General features: G+C 41.6%; 1 protein-coding gene across 1 annotated transcript in view; it reads left to right on the top strand.

Moving 5' to 3' along the window:
* Window positions 1-16,943, top strand: part of LOC109861244 — a 28,338-nt gene extending 11,395 nt beyond the window's left edge. Inside the window, exons 2-4 of the mRNA XM_020440800.1 lie at window positions 9,873-10,117; window positions 12,226-12,376; window positions 13,295-16,943. Coding sequence (XP_020296389.1) covers window positions 9,873-10,117; window positions 12,226-12,376; window positions 13,295-16,449 — 3,551 coding nt within the window. The 3' untranslated portion in view covers window positions 16,450-16,943. The remainder of the gene's footprint in view (window positions 1-9,872; window positions 10,118-12,225; window positions 12,377-13,294) is intronic.
* Window positions 16,944-16,999: the final 56 nt, after the last annotated feature.

Here is a 16,999-nt window from a genome sequence, read left to right as displayed (position 1 = left end):
CCGGCGGATCTTCTTCTCTTTTTCTCCGTCTATCTTTCTCTCTTCTGTATCGAAACGTGATTTACGAGAGTCACGCGTCCGTGCGCGCGCGTGTAATTTGATTTTCTACGTGCGCCGCGCACGAGGGTGCTTTTTAACGAACGGAAAAGGTATGTTGTGTGTTACAATATGTATAACGCGCTATCTCTCCTTCGGTCGCGTGTGATAGCGTAATTAGCACGCTATCTCGACGCGGGTCGACGGTAAAACTATATAACGAGAAGATTTACATAAAGTTTATAGAACCGAGCATAAACAGATAAGTATATAAATAAACAAATAAATAAAACACATGTATATACAAATAAACCGGAGATTTTTTTTTTTTTTTTGTACCAGATATGTGCAAGTCACACGCCGAGTTCTAAAAAGCGGATAAACACTTGTCGATACTTTCGAAATTATATTTAAATGTATTTTTTTTCAAGCGTCGTAAAATTAATGCGTTCGCGAATAAGGTCAGCTATACTCGTCTCATTTTGGTGTAATTTTTTTGCGCTCGATTAGCTCCGGCTAACGTTGAACTAACTCGCCGAGCGAGCAAATATTATTTTATACGACGCGAAAGAACGTGATGTTTGTTTTTATTTATTGTTTTCGCGAGGAAAAAAGAGAGCGCGTAATTCAGATGTTTGTCGATCGGATGTATGTGTGTGTACGTATATTTTATCAACGCGTCGCGGATTCCGCGCGCGTTTTCAGTCCCGGTGGTGTTGTAAAACGCGCGCTGCTCCGTGGAGGAATGCGCGCGTTTCTCTCTCCGCGATGTAAAATACTTAAACTCGCGATGATAATGACGCCGCGTCTTATCGCACTTTGAAATGGCGACTACGACGACATGTGACTTACGACGCGCGACAATAAAGCTCTCTCGCGCGAGAGAAGCGTATATGTATAAGATAGAGAAAAGAAAATATATTATAACCCCCGCGGTATATTATACCCCGTCAAATTGACGGGGCCTAATTCTCTTATCGTTTCCCGAGATACCGAGATACGCGCGCGTGTAAAAATATATAATAAGCTGTTAAACATCTTGAATATCAACATCGAAAGTATGCACACAAGATAATAGTACGTGAGAATGAAACATAACAGCAAGAGAGACGCGAACGGAGAAATAAAAAATATGATGCGTGATGTAATTTAAAATGTGTGCAATAAACTAGACGAGAGTGCAAAAAGAGCGAGTGATCGTCACGTGACCAAGTATATGAAATAGGTGATAATTCTATTCTTTGCAAATTGCCATTTATCAGTGGAATAATTTCAAAGATGAATAATTTCGATGTTTGTTAAAAGGTCAGCAGAATAATTTCAATGTGTTTTTTTTTTTTTTTTTTTTTTTTTTTTTTAATTTAATCTCGAGACAGCATACAAATAAATTTTTAGAAGGAAATATACTAATTATATTCTCTTAATTGACGTCGAGATTCCACGCAGAAGAAAAAACAAACAACCTAATAAAACACGTCAACGTGATTTCCGAATATACGCAATTACGTCTAAATTGTTTATGAGAAGGAAGAGTAAAAAATATATTGGCAAACGCAGGAGTTTCTGGTAAATAATTATTTTAATATTATTTTCTTTTTTTTTTTTGTTTGTTTGTTTGTTTGTTTTGTTATTATCCACATCTAACTCGTACTTCGTTCTATGTTAATTCTGTCTGTGAAAATATTTTATTATTTTCAAAACCCGCGGAAGCGCGCGCGTTTTCTCTAATCGACGCGAAACATCGACGGCGCGGCCACGAATATAGACTTCACTTAAGGCGCCTTTTTACGAACGCCACGCCTCGCATTTCTGCATAATCACGGCTGTTGTCATTCCCCTTCCTACACGCACACACACACACACACGATCCTTCCCTCTTCTCTTCCGCCGCGCGCGAGCCACAATATATATCCTCCTTCTAATCCTCCGTGTGTTGGCTGGTAGATTATTATACGTACATATATACAACACCTTCTTTATACACCGCGTGCCTCTAGCTCCTCTCTTTCTTCCCTTTCTCCTCCCGCCAGCTATCCTCAGGAATCCTGCTTCTATATATAATGGTAGCGGGCGAAACACACCGGTGCATTATCGAATGCATTACCAAACGCGTCCATCGGTGTAACGGGTGAGAGCGCGAGCCTGTAGTCTCTCCTCTGGTTATCCGGTGCAATCGAAGCATGACTCGTTACTACGATTGTAAGCCGGACCTCTCCGAGGCTTTAATCCTTTCTCACAACGACATTATTATTATTATTATTAAATCTCTCTCGCGCGCTAATTCCGGTATATATCTCGTATTACTTTTGTGAGAAAAGAGTTGTGCTCTCTCTCATTAAAGAAAGATTAAAATAAAGATTTCTTTGTAACACATTTTCCGTTTTTATAACTCGTCTACGCGCGAAGATTTTTTTTAACAAAAATATCGGATTCGTATTGTCGTTTTAATATATTTCGAAAGATAATCGATAATTCTTTAATTGAGAGAATTATCACCCACGTGTGTGACGACTTATATTCGTGGGCATCGTCGTCGTCGGCGTTTCTTGCGGTAAAGCGATTTCTGAGACTGGAGATAACAAGTTTAATACCCGTACACAACCCGCGACCAACTGCAATTCTCTCAGAATCCGTGAAGTACGTATATATAAGCGCGGTCTGTAATAGACTGTCACGCGCGCGCGCTCATTGATTACACGTTTCATCGATCGTTCATTCATTATCTCTATTTACGGATCCTAAAGTCGCCATGGTGATCGGAATCGATTTCGAGACGTTGTTCGTCGGCAGACTCGTTTGATCGACGCCGATTATCGTAAAATCATTAGCAATTGTAAATTGTACAAGTCAATTCTCTCCGGAACGACGAGTGAGAACTACCGTACGTGACCGCACACGTTCGGATTAATTAACGCAAAAAAAATGATAATACACTTGATATTTTTTCGCGTTAACTTTGCGCGCATGAAGTAGTTTGCAATTTCAATTGAAGTGAAAAAAGAGATATATATATAAGGATAATGTAAAAAAAATACAAGAACGACTGGTTAAGAAACGGCTGGTTAAGAATTTTATTATAGTGTCACATACAAAAATACAAGAAACCAAATAACAGTATCGAAGATAATTTTGCGTACAAAACAACTTGGCGCTTCCTGACAACAAAGTGAACATTCCTGTAGCGCCAAATTAATTTTTTTTATTATTTTCTGATATCTGTTTTTTTTTGTTTTACAGGAAAAGATTCAGTGCGGAATTTATTGATTTTTGCCAATGACAAGTGCAGGATAATAAAATTTTTTTTACAGAACTATATTGTGTCGATGCTATTTTACAAGTTATACAAACAGGTTTTATTTAAAAGAGAGAGAGAGAGAGAGAGAGAGAAAAAAAAATACACTTTATCACTAATTACATAAAACGCAGCTCAGATTTGTAATATACGTAGTTGCAATCGGCGAATCGAGTGGGAAAAAAACTTCGGCTTAAATGCGTTTTGTCACAAATGATCCTGATTTAATATAAAAACCGCAAACGAGAGAGAGAGAGAGAGAGAGAGAGAGAGAGAGAGAGAGAGAGAGAGAGAGAGACAGAGAAACATAATCTGCGATATTTACGGCGCACCACACCGTTTTTTTCTACTCGCCAGTGACCTCGGTCCGGCGCGTGTGTGTGTGTGTGTGTGTGACGTGACCTTGAAGAATGGCGAACCGGCCGTGATGCGATGCGATGCGCGATGCGGCAGGTCCGCGCGCACCTAAATACCAGATCACTGGAGTGTGGAACGAATTGCGCGCGTGCTCTTCCCCGGGCGCGCCGCGCTCGAGTTTCTTTTCGTAATTCACGGAAGGTTGCGCAAGACTAACAAGAGAGTTTTCGCTACGTCCATCACGTCTTGGACGACGGGGCTCTCTTCTTTTCCATCTCGCGCGTCGCGTCGCAAACTTTCTTCGAAATAAATTGCATTTCACAACCCCCGTTACTTCGTTCGAATGCGAAATTTTCCTGGAATTTGTCGGAAAAACAACAACACGTGCGTCCTTCCCTTAACCGGGGTAATAAATAAATTTGAGACGCGCAACACAACGTCAGGAATTCTCTCACGACGTTCAAACTTTCGCGATATAGGTATGTTAAACTTCTTCCGCGTGAGATCGGCTTCGAAGCCGAACGAATTTTTGTACTACATTTTCAATTCGATTTCGAACGGGTAACTCGTTGAAGAAAAACTCGCACCTCACTTTAAGCAATGACGCGCGTTTGTTAGAAGAAGTTGTGTTTCGCGTGTGATGTTCATGTTTTTTTAACGGCGCAAAATAAATTGTGTCCGATCGCACAAACTACATCGCGGATATTATTCTCGTGATTCAAAAAATACGACACGCCGTTTTTGCGCGCGGAATTCTCGTTGGCGGAAAATCTCGCGATTTATTTTCTCGGTGGGTTTGACGCAAAAGAGAGAAAGAAAAAACGATATGTCACACACACACGGAGGAGATCTGACACACTTTAAGTGACTCACTGTCAATATTCGTTATCCGAGTAGATAATTTCATTGTTAATGTGAAAATAAGCTTCGTTACACACATGCGCGTCCTAAAATTGGTTTTTAAACTTATATACGTGACGACGTTTCCGGAGTTTACGCAAGCGGATCGTAAGTACCTACCTAACGAATGACTCGTTTCTTTTTTTTTTTTTTTTCTCTCTGTTTCTCTCTCAAGATCGTTTCTCTCATTTACGCGCGGAAACCAATCAACTCGCGCACTCGGTCGAGATTTCTGCGAGATTCTGTCCACTTCTCTACGAAGAGTTTTGCAAAAATTCATTATTATCTCGATCCGTAATCTCGTCGCGCGTAAAAATTACCTGTAAAAAAAAAAAACAAAAAAAAAACGACGCTGCGTCATGAAACGGGCGCGTTAGATGATATTTACGCGTAATCAAAGCGCGTTTTTTAATCGCTGAGAACATCCGCAAACGCCACAATGGCACGTCTCAAATTCTCCTGCGACGAGCATCTCACGCGACATACATTCGAAAGATTAATCGTAAGAAAAAAAAAACTCACATTGCCGCGCGACAAAAGAATAATAAAAACAAAATTAATAAAAAATCAATTACGTTAATTATTACAATATAAAAAAAAAAATGTTTGCGGATATAAAAATATACACTTTGTGTTGTTGCCACCCCATCAGCTCGCTACCTAATTTCGGCGTCCCCAAGTTTTATTTGAGCTCCGCGGGACGCACGCGCGCGCGAAGAAGATCACGAGCGACGTGAAACGAAAAAAATATCTTTTATTTTTCACTTCTTCGAGTATACACTGAAAAAATTGTATTCTTGTTTTGAGGATATCCCACTTACTTTAAGTGTATTTTATACTAAAATAGGCGCCAAGAAGTGTTTCTTATTTTAAGAGAAAAATCCTCTAAATAGTAATATTGATAAGAATATATACTGATTAGAATAAAAAAAAAAGCCTCTATAGAAAAACATATATATATCTCACTATCGAAAAAGACTATATTCTTAAATTAAAAATATATTCTTAAATAAGGAATTATANTCTTAATTTCAGAAGAATATCATCTAAAATCTTTAAGAAGATTTTTTAAGTATAAAATCTTCTACTTACGAGAATATAATTTTTTCGGTGTAGCGCTCGATACATATAAAAAAAAAAAAAAAAAAAACTCATCATAGTCGGAGAGAGATTGGTCGCGGGCGCGTTTTCTCGTTATACAGACGCCGGGAGTCCATTAGGACTTTATCGTAACAGTTCGCCTCGAAAAGAAGAGTCACACCCGATCATGCAGGCGTCCCGCCGTGAGAGGCTTCCGAGAGAGAGAGAGAGAGAGAGAGATAAAGCCGAGAACCAGATCAGTTGGATCTCGATAAGAGCAAACGCGCTTGGGATGGACGCGGTAGTGGTAATAGTAGGGTGTGCGTGGATCTCGCGCGCGACTCGAAGCGAAGAACGAGAAGAAGAAGAAGAAGAGAAGAAGGGGAAGGAGGAGGAGGAGAACGACGACGACGACGATAACGACGAAGAAGAAGAAGCAGAGGAAGACGAAAAGAGGAAGGAGGCGGAATAAGAAGAAGAGAAAGAGAGAAAGCGAGCTAGCTCACCTTGGCGCCTATGGTATGCGCCCCATTGGCGTCTCTCGCAAAGGCGTAGCGCCTCTCCTCCTCCGGGTGGGTGTGATGATGTTTTGATAAGAGAGATCTCGTCTACCTCTGGACCGCGACTTGTAAGAAAGAGTTTAAAAAATTATAGTCGCCGCGCGCGGACTTTTTACGAGCCGTTTTGTATTCTCTTCGTCGTCGTGCCGTATCGCCGTGTGCGCGTTTTTTTTTTTATGCACACTGCGTAAAACACAATGCGGCGCGTGTTAACCCCGTTAAACGCCGGTTCGCGCCGCACGATTGTTTTCAATCAAGTTTGATGATTTAAGTTAGTTTCGTTATTTGAATAGAATCACAAAATTGCGCCGACACGTGGGAAAAAGACAATAGAAAAGTATCCGGAGTACCTAAACACACACGTTGCTTGATCCTAAAAAAAATATTGAGAATGAAAACATTTGTAAATATACAGAAGGAATTAGATGTAAAAACAGCTACTTATACGGGGGGTATCGTATGAGGAATTTGAATCGTCATTTGTTCGTTTTTTTTTTATCTTCCCGTATTTATCAATCGTTTCCGACGGTGACGTTCACTTGTCGGCTTTGTGAAGAGAATGAACGCTAGCCGTTTGCAATTGCTCTATATGTGGCGGAAATTGATTATTTCAGTCACACACATGAATATCGCGAAAACGAAGTTATTTTCGATAAGCCGACATTGTATAGCGTGAGCGTCTTAAATGAACTAGCATAAAACACTAGCGCACGTGTGCCCATTTTTACACAGAGACTGCTACGTAAAAAGTTTTTTGAAAAACATTTTTCAATATTTATTGAAACAAAAACTAAAAACTTATTTTAAAAGTATTGTTTTTATTTCTTTTTTTTTCTAAATAAATGTGTATAAAAATAAACAATTGAAACATATATCTTCCATTTTAACGTATGATCACAAAATATATTTTTATTCGCGTTGTTTACACGTAAAAAGAATTATTGATATAAAAAATAATTATTCAAGAAAAAAATCGAACAAAAATTCTTTCCCCCAATCTCGTTGAAAATTACATTTTTTTTTGTTTTGTTAACGTTGTTGCGGAAGAAAAAATTACGGTTCTGTTGAAAAGTTCAATTTCCCCAACGTGAGCGCTTGAGTCGCGCCTCGCGGTATCGCTTGCTCGGGCCGATGCGAAAGTATGCGGCGTCGTTTTACGGTAGGCATATCGATGCCCGCGAGGCGCATCTGCATCGGGAAAATGCAACCAACGCGGTCGGTTGGACACCGTCGTCGTTGGCTGCGACGACGCCACGGTCTTAAATATTTCATTTGCTCGACGAGATTTGCACGACGAGAAATATTGCACGACGACACGCGTCGTAAATTTCGAGAATTCTTTTTCAACAACGGCAAAATGTGTTATATATCCTTCTCTTCGTCCCTCTCGTTCCTCCGAACAGCCTTCGAAAACTCGAGGCGTCGCCAATTGTGCATACCAAGCACGATTAGTCGCCTCATTGTGCGTTACGTAATGCAACAGGAGAAGAGAGAGAGAGAGAGAAGGGAAAAAAGAGAGGAATATTGCCGACTAATCGCGACTCGAAAGTGTGCGCATGCATCAACACACACGACGAATGTGTGCAATTTGCATGTCGATAAATAAATAAAATGCGTAGGTGCGTAAAATGCGCGTGGCGAGACAGCTTTTGTGAGAAATGCCGCGCCTGTCGCCGGCGGGAAAAAATCCGGGACATCCTTGCGATATTGCGATATTGCGCGATCGAGGAAAAACAGGCTGTTTATCGCCCGTAGTATTTTTTCGCTTGAGGTATTTGTGTGTTGTGGCAATAAAAAAACGCGCGGACATCGTCCCACGTAGAATGAAACTAGATTTCATCTCTTTTTTGCACAATTCAAAAATGACCGAAAAAGTGTGTTTTCTTGAAAACAAAAAAAAAGAAAAAAACGAGGTCCGAGGAAGAGAACTGGCGAGCATTTAAACACCGAAAAAATTATATTCTCGTAAGTAGAAGATTTGATACTTAAAAAATCGTCTTAAAGATTTTAGATGATAATTCTTCTGAAATTAAGAATATATTCTTAAATTAATAATAACAAGAAGAAGATTCTTCGGGCTCAGAAGTTTTTAAACTAATGAATGAAATAAATTGGGTTGTAAGAGCCGTTTGCAGGATGTTGTGCAGAGAATGTGTATAAATTATTTCGAAGTATATATGTGTATACATATATATATATATATTTCAGCACATTCTCTACACAACATCCTGTGCAAACGGCTCTTACAACCCAATTTATTTCATTCATTAGTTTAATATATTCTTAATTTAAGAATATAGTCTTTTTCGATAGTGAGATATATATATATGTTTTTCTATAGAGGCTTTTTATATTCTAATCAATATATATTCTTATCAATATTACTAATTTAGAGGATTTTCCTCTTGAAATAAGAAACTCTTCTTGGCGCCTATTTTGTTGTAGTATAAAATATACTTAAAGTAAGTGGGATATCCTCGAAACAAGAATACAATTTTTTCGGTGTAATAGAACGAACTAGATTTCATCTCTTTATTTAAAAACAAAAAAAAAACAACGCTGTTAATTTACCAAAAAAGTGTTTTTTTGAAAAAAAAAATGAGGTCCGAGAAAGAGAGATCCGAAGTATCTCGCGAGAAGAAGTTGAGAGAAATCCGCTTTTTTGCTACCGTAAAATAACACAGCTCGGACACACCGAGGAATACCGTCGGATCATCATGCGCAACCATCCGACACCGATGTGTGTACGTATGTACGTAGCGTGGATATACGCGGTCAAAGTCGGAGCGGACGTGGATGTATCGGATATATGTAGCGGGACACGGGCGGTTTCGAGAGAGAAGAATGCGTTTCCTTCCTGTCGATATACATCGCAGGAGGTTGTGCACCGTATACGGTGCGTATAGGCGCGCGCGCGCGTGATCGGAGATGCTCGATCGCCCCGCGTGTTTTGTAATAATAAGTAATAACGCGCGCTCTCTCATGAGCTTGAGAAGTGAGTCACATCGATTACGATTCCATTCACGTGCCGTAACAATGTGCGGGGAATAAAACGCGCCGCGCGACAAGAAACTTTCACGGTACGGAGCAAAACGGGAGAGAGAGAGAGAGAGAGAGAGGATGCGGTGGGACTTATGCAATACCGAAGTAAAAATAAGCGCAATAACACAACGCAACAATTGAATTGCGTTATCTTAGATTGAATTTTTAGTTTTTTACAGAGAGAGATACGGAGACGCGTGTCCGTGTCTCTCTGTGTATAATAGAGAGAATATTTTTTTCAGACTACCTGAGCGTGAGAATCTCATGAGAAAATCTTCTCGGAAATATTTTTTCGCGAATAAATTTGAGAATTAATTGTTATCCGAGACGAGACTCCTTTGGGAACGATTTTTGACTCTCCTCGCGCGTACATTGTGCGTCTCGGTATTTTTTATGTTTCTTCTTTGTGATTCTTGTTTTTTTTTTTTTTTTTTAATATATTCTTTTCTTCCACATTTTTCTCGTTCCTCTCCGGTATTCTGTAATTTTTATTTAGTTTTCTCTTTTTTTTCCTGGAAAACCATTTCCCGCCACAAAAATTTGCTCGAAAGGAAAATTATTCCGCTCGATTATGGAACGTCACGTTCGTTTTTACTGTTCGGCAGGTAAGCATTTGGTGCTGGTTACCGATCCCGAGATCGTCGAGGATGCATACGCCTTCGACAATCCTTGCTTCAAGGATGCCACGCCTGCGGCGGTTAGCCGCGTCGCGGAGAAACCGTCGTCGGTCATACCTGGCGACACACCCGCCAAGGATTCAACGCGATGGTCCACGCCTTGGTCGTCGTTGGGTCTCGGCTCGGCTATCCGCACCGACAAACGTCGTACCCTCGATGATTCTTGCGTTGGGGTAAGTGGCATTCAATTAGTTATGTTTTTTTTTGTAAAAGATAAAAGAAAGAACGTTCATTTAATACCTTATCATTCTCAAAACAATCAATTCAATCAAGTCTCGTCTTATCATGGTATTTGTTTTTGTATTGTCTGCAATAAACACGGCGATTAAAAGTAACATAAAACAAATCTTGCGTATAATTTTCGCGTGAAAAGTAACACAATCTCTCCCGATGTCTCTTTTCAACTATATCTCCCGATTGATGTCGTTCTTTCCGTACCGAGACAATGCGATTGTATACACCTTGTGCAAACGCACAAGGTGTTGTGTGACAGAGCGTACACTTCACCGTTACTGTAACTCATAATTGGTATTGTTTCTGCCGGACTGAGTTATTGCACGGCAGATGGGCAATAAATTCCATTCCACTGTTGAACCTAAAGAAGCGCCGAACGTGATAACAGTTCTCGTTTGGTCACGCAATACGACGACGTGATAATTGCAGGATGGAAGTGGATCGTAAGGAGACGATATATGTGACATTTTTTTTATCATTCTCCGCGATTTCGGAGCGATCTAGCGAAAGAAAACAAACGAATCGCGACAATTATTTCGCGGTTGCGCGTAAATAAATAAATAACACACCGAAAAAATTATATTCTCGTAAGTAGAAGATTTTTATACTTAAAAAATCTTCTTAAAGATTTCAGATGATATTCTTCTGAAATGAAGAATATAATTCTTTATTTTTAAGAATATATTCTTAATTTAAGAATATAGTCTTTTTCGATAGTGAGATATATGTGTTTTTCTAGAGGCTTTTTATATTCTAATCAGTATATCGTCACTCCCTACGTATAATCCCGTAACTCCAAAACGCAAATTTTAGAGGAGAGCAGTTTAAAAGTTTGAAGCTTCATATAGTTTCCCTACACCGAAAAAATGGTATTCTTGTTTTGAGGATATCCCACTTATTTTAAGTATATTTTATACTAAAATAGGCGCCAAGAAGAATTTCTTATTTTAAGAGGAAAATCCTCTAAATAGTAATATTGATAAGAATATATACTGATTAGAATATAAAAAGCCTCTATAGAAAAACATATATATATCTCACTATCGAAAAAGACTATATTCTTAAATAAAGAATATATTATTAATTTCAGAAGAATATCATCTAAAATCTTTAAGTAGATTTTTTAAGTATAAAATCTTCTACTTACAAGAATATAATTTTTTCGGTGTAGTTAAGGGATCTTTCGGTTTTAAATTTTTACCATACTTATGAATATTTTTTTTTAATACTTGGTGACCACAAAGAACGTGACTTTCTGAGTGTCACTATGCAATAAACTGAAAATCCCATATGTGACACTTATGTAATTATACGTAGGGAGTGACGATATATTCTTATCAATATTACTATTTAGAAGATTTTTCTCTTAAAATAAGAAACTCTTCTTGGCGCCCTATTTTAGTATAAAATATACTTAAAGTAAGTGGGATATCTTCAAAACAAGAATACAATTTTTTCGGTGTATCTCTATAAAAAAAAAAAAAAATACGAGTCTTTCTCGTATTAAAGTATTGTCGACAGATTACAAATTTAAAAAAAAAAAAGAAAAAAATTTTTTTTCAAGTAGAAGCGCGCGAAACTTAAAAAAAACGCACACGATTTGTCAAGAGTTAAAGATAATCAAACATCGTGTCGGATCTGATAACTTTTAACGAGGAAAATAATCCAGAAATGGCGAGCATGTCTGTGTCAATCGCAATTTGTGTCTCAGCTGAATCAACTCCGCGATATACAGCCGTGCGTAATAATAATAATATAATACATCAATGGGTTTATAGCTTCTTTTTACATGAGAATGTGACGTATATCTTCCTCGTCCACTTGTCCCTGGATTATTAGCTTGTCATCGAAGAGACTCCCGTTCATTGATCGTCGACGTCGTCACGACGACCGATGCGAGTTTACGCGCGAGCACGACCCGCCGCACACGTGTGTATGTGTGTGTGTGTGTGCGCGCGATAATGCGGCTCCCGCGGAGCGAACGAACGTTCTCATCACTCGTGTAGTAACAATCGGTAGTTACCCCGCTCGTTTTACCTGCTTTCAGCCCAAGGCCACCAAGATCAACGTGGTCAGTCTGCGCAGCCGTGACTTCACCGGCCTGGGTTTTAACGTGTGCGGTAACATGAGGGAGGGCATCTTCGTCAAGGATCTGCTGCACCGCGGTCCCGCGTCCGAGTCCGGACTGATACACCCCGGTTAGTTAAATTGTGCTGTCAACTCGATCAAACTTTCACACTCTCTGTATAGAAATTTATACTGATAAATTTCTATACAGAGATTTGACGGTCATGTATTTTCAGATGTATAACAAATAAATTTTTATCGTATTCGCAAGTTGTCAAGTTAAACATCAGTGTCAAAAAAAACTCAATCTCTATAAAACATTTATTATTGAAAAAAAAATTCATTATTTTATATAAAATTCTCTTTCAGAACGTGTTTTTGTTCCTTATTTTCGTGTACCGTATTTTTTCAATTTCTTACGTATACTTATTGAAAATCTTTATTACGTTTTTTTCGCGCGATCATCTTCTCCGATTCGACTTTCACGCTGAACGTTTTTTTTATTAACGCGCGCGACGATGACGTAGCGTTCTTCTCTCGCATCGAGGTTGCGAAGCGTATATAACACAGTTTCTTGTTCGGTTGAATGCGTATGATTGCGTTGCTCCAGCGCGCGAACGGGTTTATAATTCATAATACGTTATTAATTAGAATAAACACGTCTCTCTCGGGAGAGACGAGAACCGGCGGGGATCTGAGAATCACCCACATACCCACATTTCCCAGCGAAAGCACTGTTACCGAGCATTCGAGCATTTGATAATGCGTGTCGTGAGACGATTAAGATTCAAGAGCATCAGGAGCCTTCATTAAATGCATTTGTTGGCGTAAGTGGAGTGCGCGAATAGCTGTACTGTGTGATATCGATGGCCCAGTTTGAGGGGCCAACACCGACGCCTGAAACATATTTTAAACCGAAAGCGTAATTTATTTAAAATGAAACACGTTTTTACCTAGCAATTACTTGAATATATATATATCATCAATTTGCGGAACTAATTGTCTAATTGCATTTTAATATCGTGCGATTTCTCTCTACTGCGTCACAGGTGATCGCATCTCCAGCGTGAAGATCAGCTTCCGCAACATGGTGTACGAGGACGCGCTGACGATTCTGAGCTACGCCTCGCCGTACGACGTGGAACTCGAAGTGGAGAGCGGGGGTAGCGGCTCGAAACCGACGACGTTGCTGAAGAAGACCGTGGGCCCGAGCCCGACGCGGATCTGTCATCCTCTCTACAGAAGCCAGTCGATTCCGGAACTGTCGCAGGCTCACAAGAACGTCGCTAAGCGTCTCTTCATCGCCGATCCGAACGATTCCGTGAACTCGAATTACTCGACCACGAACTCGACCATGAAATCGTCGAAATCAACGCCGGGCAGCGTGCAGAGCTTCGAACGACGTCACGACGAAGGGATGAAGAACAATCATCACAAGTTTGGCATCAAGGTGTTGCCGGCTCTGGACGGTACTGTGCATCGTATCGAGAATCAGAACGAGCACAACACGAATCTGGAGAGACGGCACTCGCGCAAAATGGACGCGGAGAAGCTGCTGGCGAACAGACAGTCCACGACGTCGAGCGAGACCGATGAGAGAAAAATTGGCAACGAGCGTCTTCAGCAACGCGCCGATCACGAGACCGTCTCGAAAATAAGCGCCGACAATGGCGGTATCGACGTGCCGGACAAGGGCGACAAAAAGATCGACGGGGAGGGAATCGACATACCGTCGGAGGTGCCGACGGAGGTTCACAACGCCGCCATGGCGGCACGCAGAAATCGAAAGAACAGCTCGGAGCCGCTTAACGCGCAGAAGATGAACTCGTCGGAACCTGAGATCGCCAAGAGTCCGCACAAGAACAAGCGCAAGGCGCCGGATCCGCCGAAGAGCGCGAACCAAGTCGCCAAGAAAGACGTAATCGACAACATCGACAGCATCGCCGATTACACGGAGTCGTTGTGCGATTACGTGAACAAACAAACGCGCGAGAACACGGACGCAGCCGCGGACGCTCGTCGGCATCGTTTGGAGAATCAACCGACGACGAACAGACGTAACTCGGAGTCGGATACCGACAACGAGATGCAGAACAATTTCACGACGATCGAACTTAATCCCGCGGACATCACCGTTCATCGCACACCCGTGCCGGAAGCGAACGACGACGAGGACGAGGACGATATCTACAGAAAAGCCGCCAGTCTCGGCGATTTGTCCAAGTACGAGAGCAAGACCGCGGCGACCCTGGAAAGGGCGCAGAGTCTCGACATGAGTACCGAGACCGGAGCGAAGAAACGCAAGGCGCCGTTGCCGCCCGAGGACATCAACGAGTCCACGGAAGATCTAACAAAACTCGATCAGATAGACACGTTCGATCGACGAAAGCTCAAGAAGTCGAACGAATGGGGTACCCTGGAGGACGTGATCTGGGATGAGGCCGGCGCCGAAGCGTACGAGAAAACGTGCGACATAACACGTACGAGAAAAAAGAGCAACGGCACGTTGGAACGCTCGAAATCCGCGGTGGAGATCAAGCTGAAGGATGAGGTCGCTGTAGCGCCAGCATCAGTGGATGACGCGTCCGAGAAGAAACAAAAATTTGATTCGATTCGAATCGCCGACGATTCGGACAGCGAGACGATCGCCAGTATCGAGCTGTACAATCTGCCGTTGAGCAAGCGACTATCTCAAGAATTCATTCATTCCGAACGTATGTTCAATCCGGACGAGGACAATTCTCTGGCGAGAATCGTGAACGACGGTCGGGTTGTGAAGAGTCCGACTTTCGAAGAGACGGAATTGAACTTCAAACTGGCTGACGAGAAACAATTTTTCGAAGACAACGAACTAGAGAAGAAAGATATCGGAAATGATTCGACGCAGAGTCCAAGAGTGTCGGAAGATTTCAGTCGCGCATTGCGTTACTTCGAGTTGCACGCAAGTTCGACGTCTCCGGAACCGACGAAGATCAATCTGACGCGACTGGACGATTGGAAAAGCGACGAGAAAGCGTTCGTTAACGACGTATCGCTTTACGCCGGCAAACAGGCGATTGTGGAAGAACAAATTTCAAAGGTGACAGTGGACAGAGGTTGTCGCTGCTGCGAGGAAAGACGCGGTCAGCACAGCGCCGAGTGCGAACGTGGAAAACACGTCGACGTACAGCCGATCGCGCATCATCGCGCGACCACGCGGTCGCTCTCGGATGACAATCGGACGACGACAAACGCGCGTGAAGACGCGGATAAAGAAACGGAGATCGCGCCGATGCATTTGCGAATTCACGAGACCAAGTCGGAACCGGTCAGGTACAAGTCTTCGAACACGGACAAGGAGGAGAACGCGGACGGGAAGAACGGCGGGAGTTTCTCCACGTTTCACGTGAACCGAACGAAGTTCGAGCAGCAGAAAATCGATCAGCAACGTGACAAATACTCGCCGAGCAAGTCCAAGTCACCGACCGAGTCTTTGTTCGTTGACACGCACTTCGCCAGACGCATAATTAACGTTTCCCCGCACGACGAGGACAACGACGAGGAAGAGGAGTACGAGTTCGGTTCGGGGTGCATGAACAGCAAGATCTGCGAGCGAACGTCGACGCCCAACAAGGAGGATCGTCACAATATCAGCAACGTTAGCGTATCGAGCGGCGAAAACAGCGAGGACAGCGGTCTTGTACGTGAGTCCATTGATTACAACAACGTTCAGGATCCGGAGAATCGACCCCCGCTGCCGAACACTCCCATGCCGAACACCGCCCAGAAGATGACTTACATCACGGAGATCAAAGTGTCGCCCGGCAGAGAGAGCGTTCGCGAAGCCGACAGCGAGAACGAGGAACCGACAACGGAGAATAAATCGCGAAAAGCGACGAATCAGATCAAGATAACGTCAAACGGCAAACCCACGTCCGGCAAAAAACCGCCTGTACCACCGAGACGATCGGATATCGCCAAGAGTCCGAAGGAAGACCGAACGGACAAGCAGGTCGTTTACGTATCCGAATACAAGTCCGCGACTGGTAAAACGGCTCAGATCTTGGACGCAAATCCGTCGGAGATCAAGCAACCGGAAAACAACAAGTTCGAGCATTGGATCTTCATGGCCGACAAGGAGCAAAATCGCTGGAGCACCGCTGGTTCCGGCCAACCTCAGTCCGTAACGAACATCGTGTTATCGTCCAGAGACGATCCCAATTAAAACGTTTGATTAAACGTTTGATCTGAAAAACGTAAAGCGAAGTTTGAAAAAAAAAAAAAAAAAAAGTTTTGTCAACTTTATGCCACGTACGTTGATGTATCTCTCAAAATAATGCGACCATGTAGTGGACGAGCATGTGAGAGGAATCAATAAGTGCTGAGAAACTACGTGCCATAAAGAGTAATTATGAGTTAGAAAGGAAACATCTTGCGAAGAGAAGTAAATAAACAAATAAATTTGTAAAAATCCAAACGCACACATGTACGTTTACACGCGCTTTGCGTTGCGATTTAGTTGATTCAGAGTCGATCGTGTAAAAAAACAAATAATAATTGTAATCTCAAAACTTGTACACATTTCCGTTTTTTTTGTGTTGTATATGTAAATATATGGCCAGTGTTTTTTCAAACGTGTGACTGCTAGCAAATTTAAATATATTAACAAGTTAATGTACTTTTTTATTAACATAAAAACACACTTGTTTTTTTTTTTCATATTGAATCAAAATAATTTTTAACAGAAGAATTATATATATATATATATATATATA

This window comes from Pseudomyrmex gracilis, unplaced genomic scaffold (assembly GCF_002006095.1).
Source record: "Pseudomyrmex gracilis isolate BER0280 unplaced genomic scaffold, ASM200609v1 scaffold_657, whole genome shotgun sequence".
Classification (NCBI taxonomy): Eukaryota; Metazoa; Arthropoda; class Insecta; order Hymenoptera; family Formicidae; genus Pseudomyrmex; species Pseudomyrmex gracilis.
Note: the sequence above shows the minus strand (reverse complement) of the source record. Positions and strands in the feature narration are given on the sequence as shown.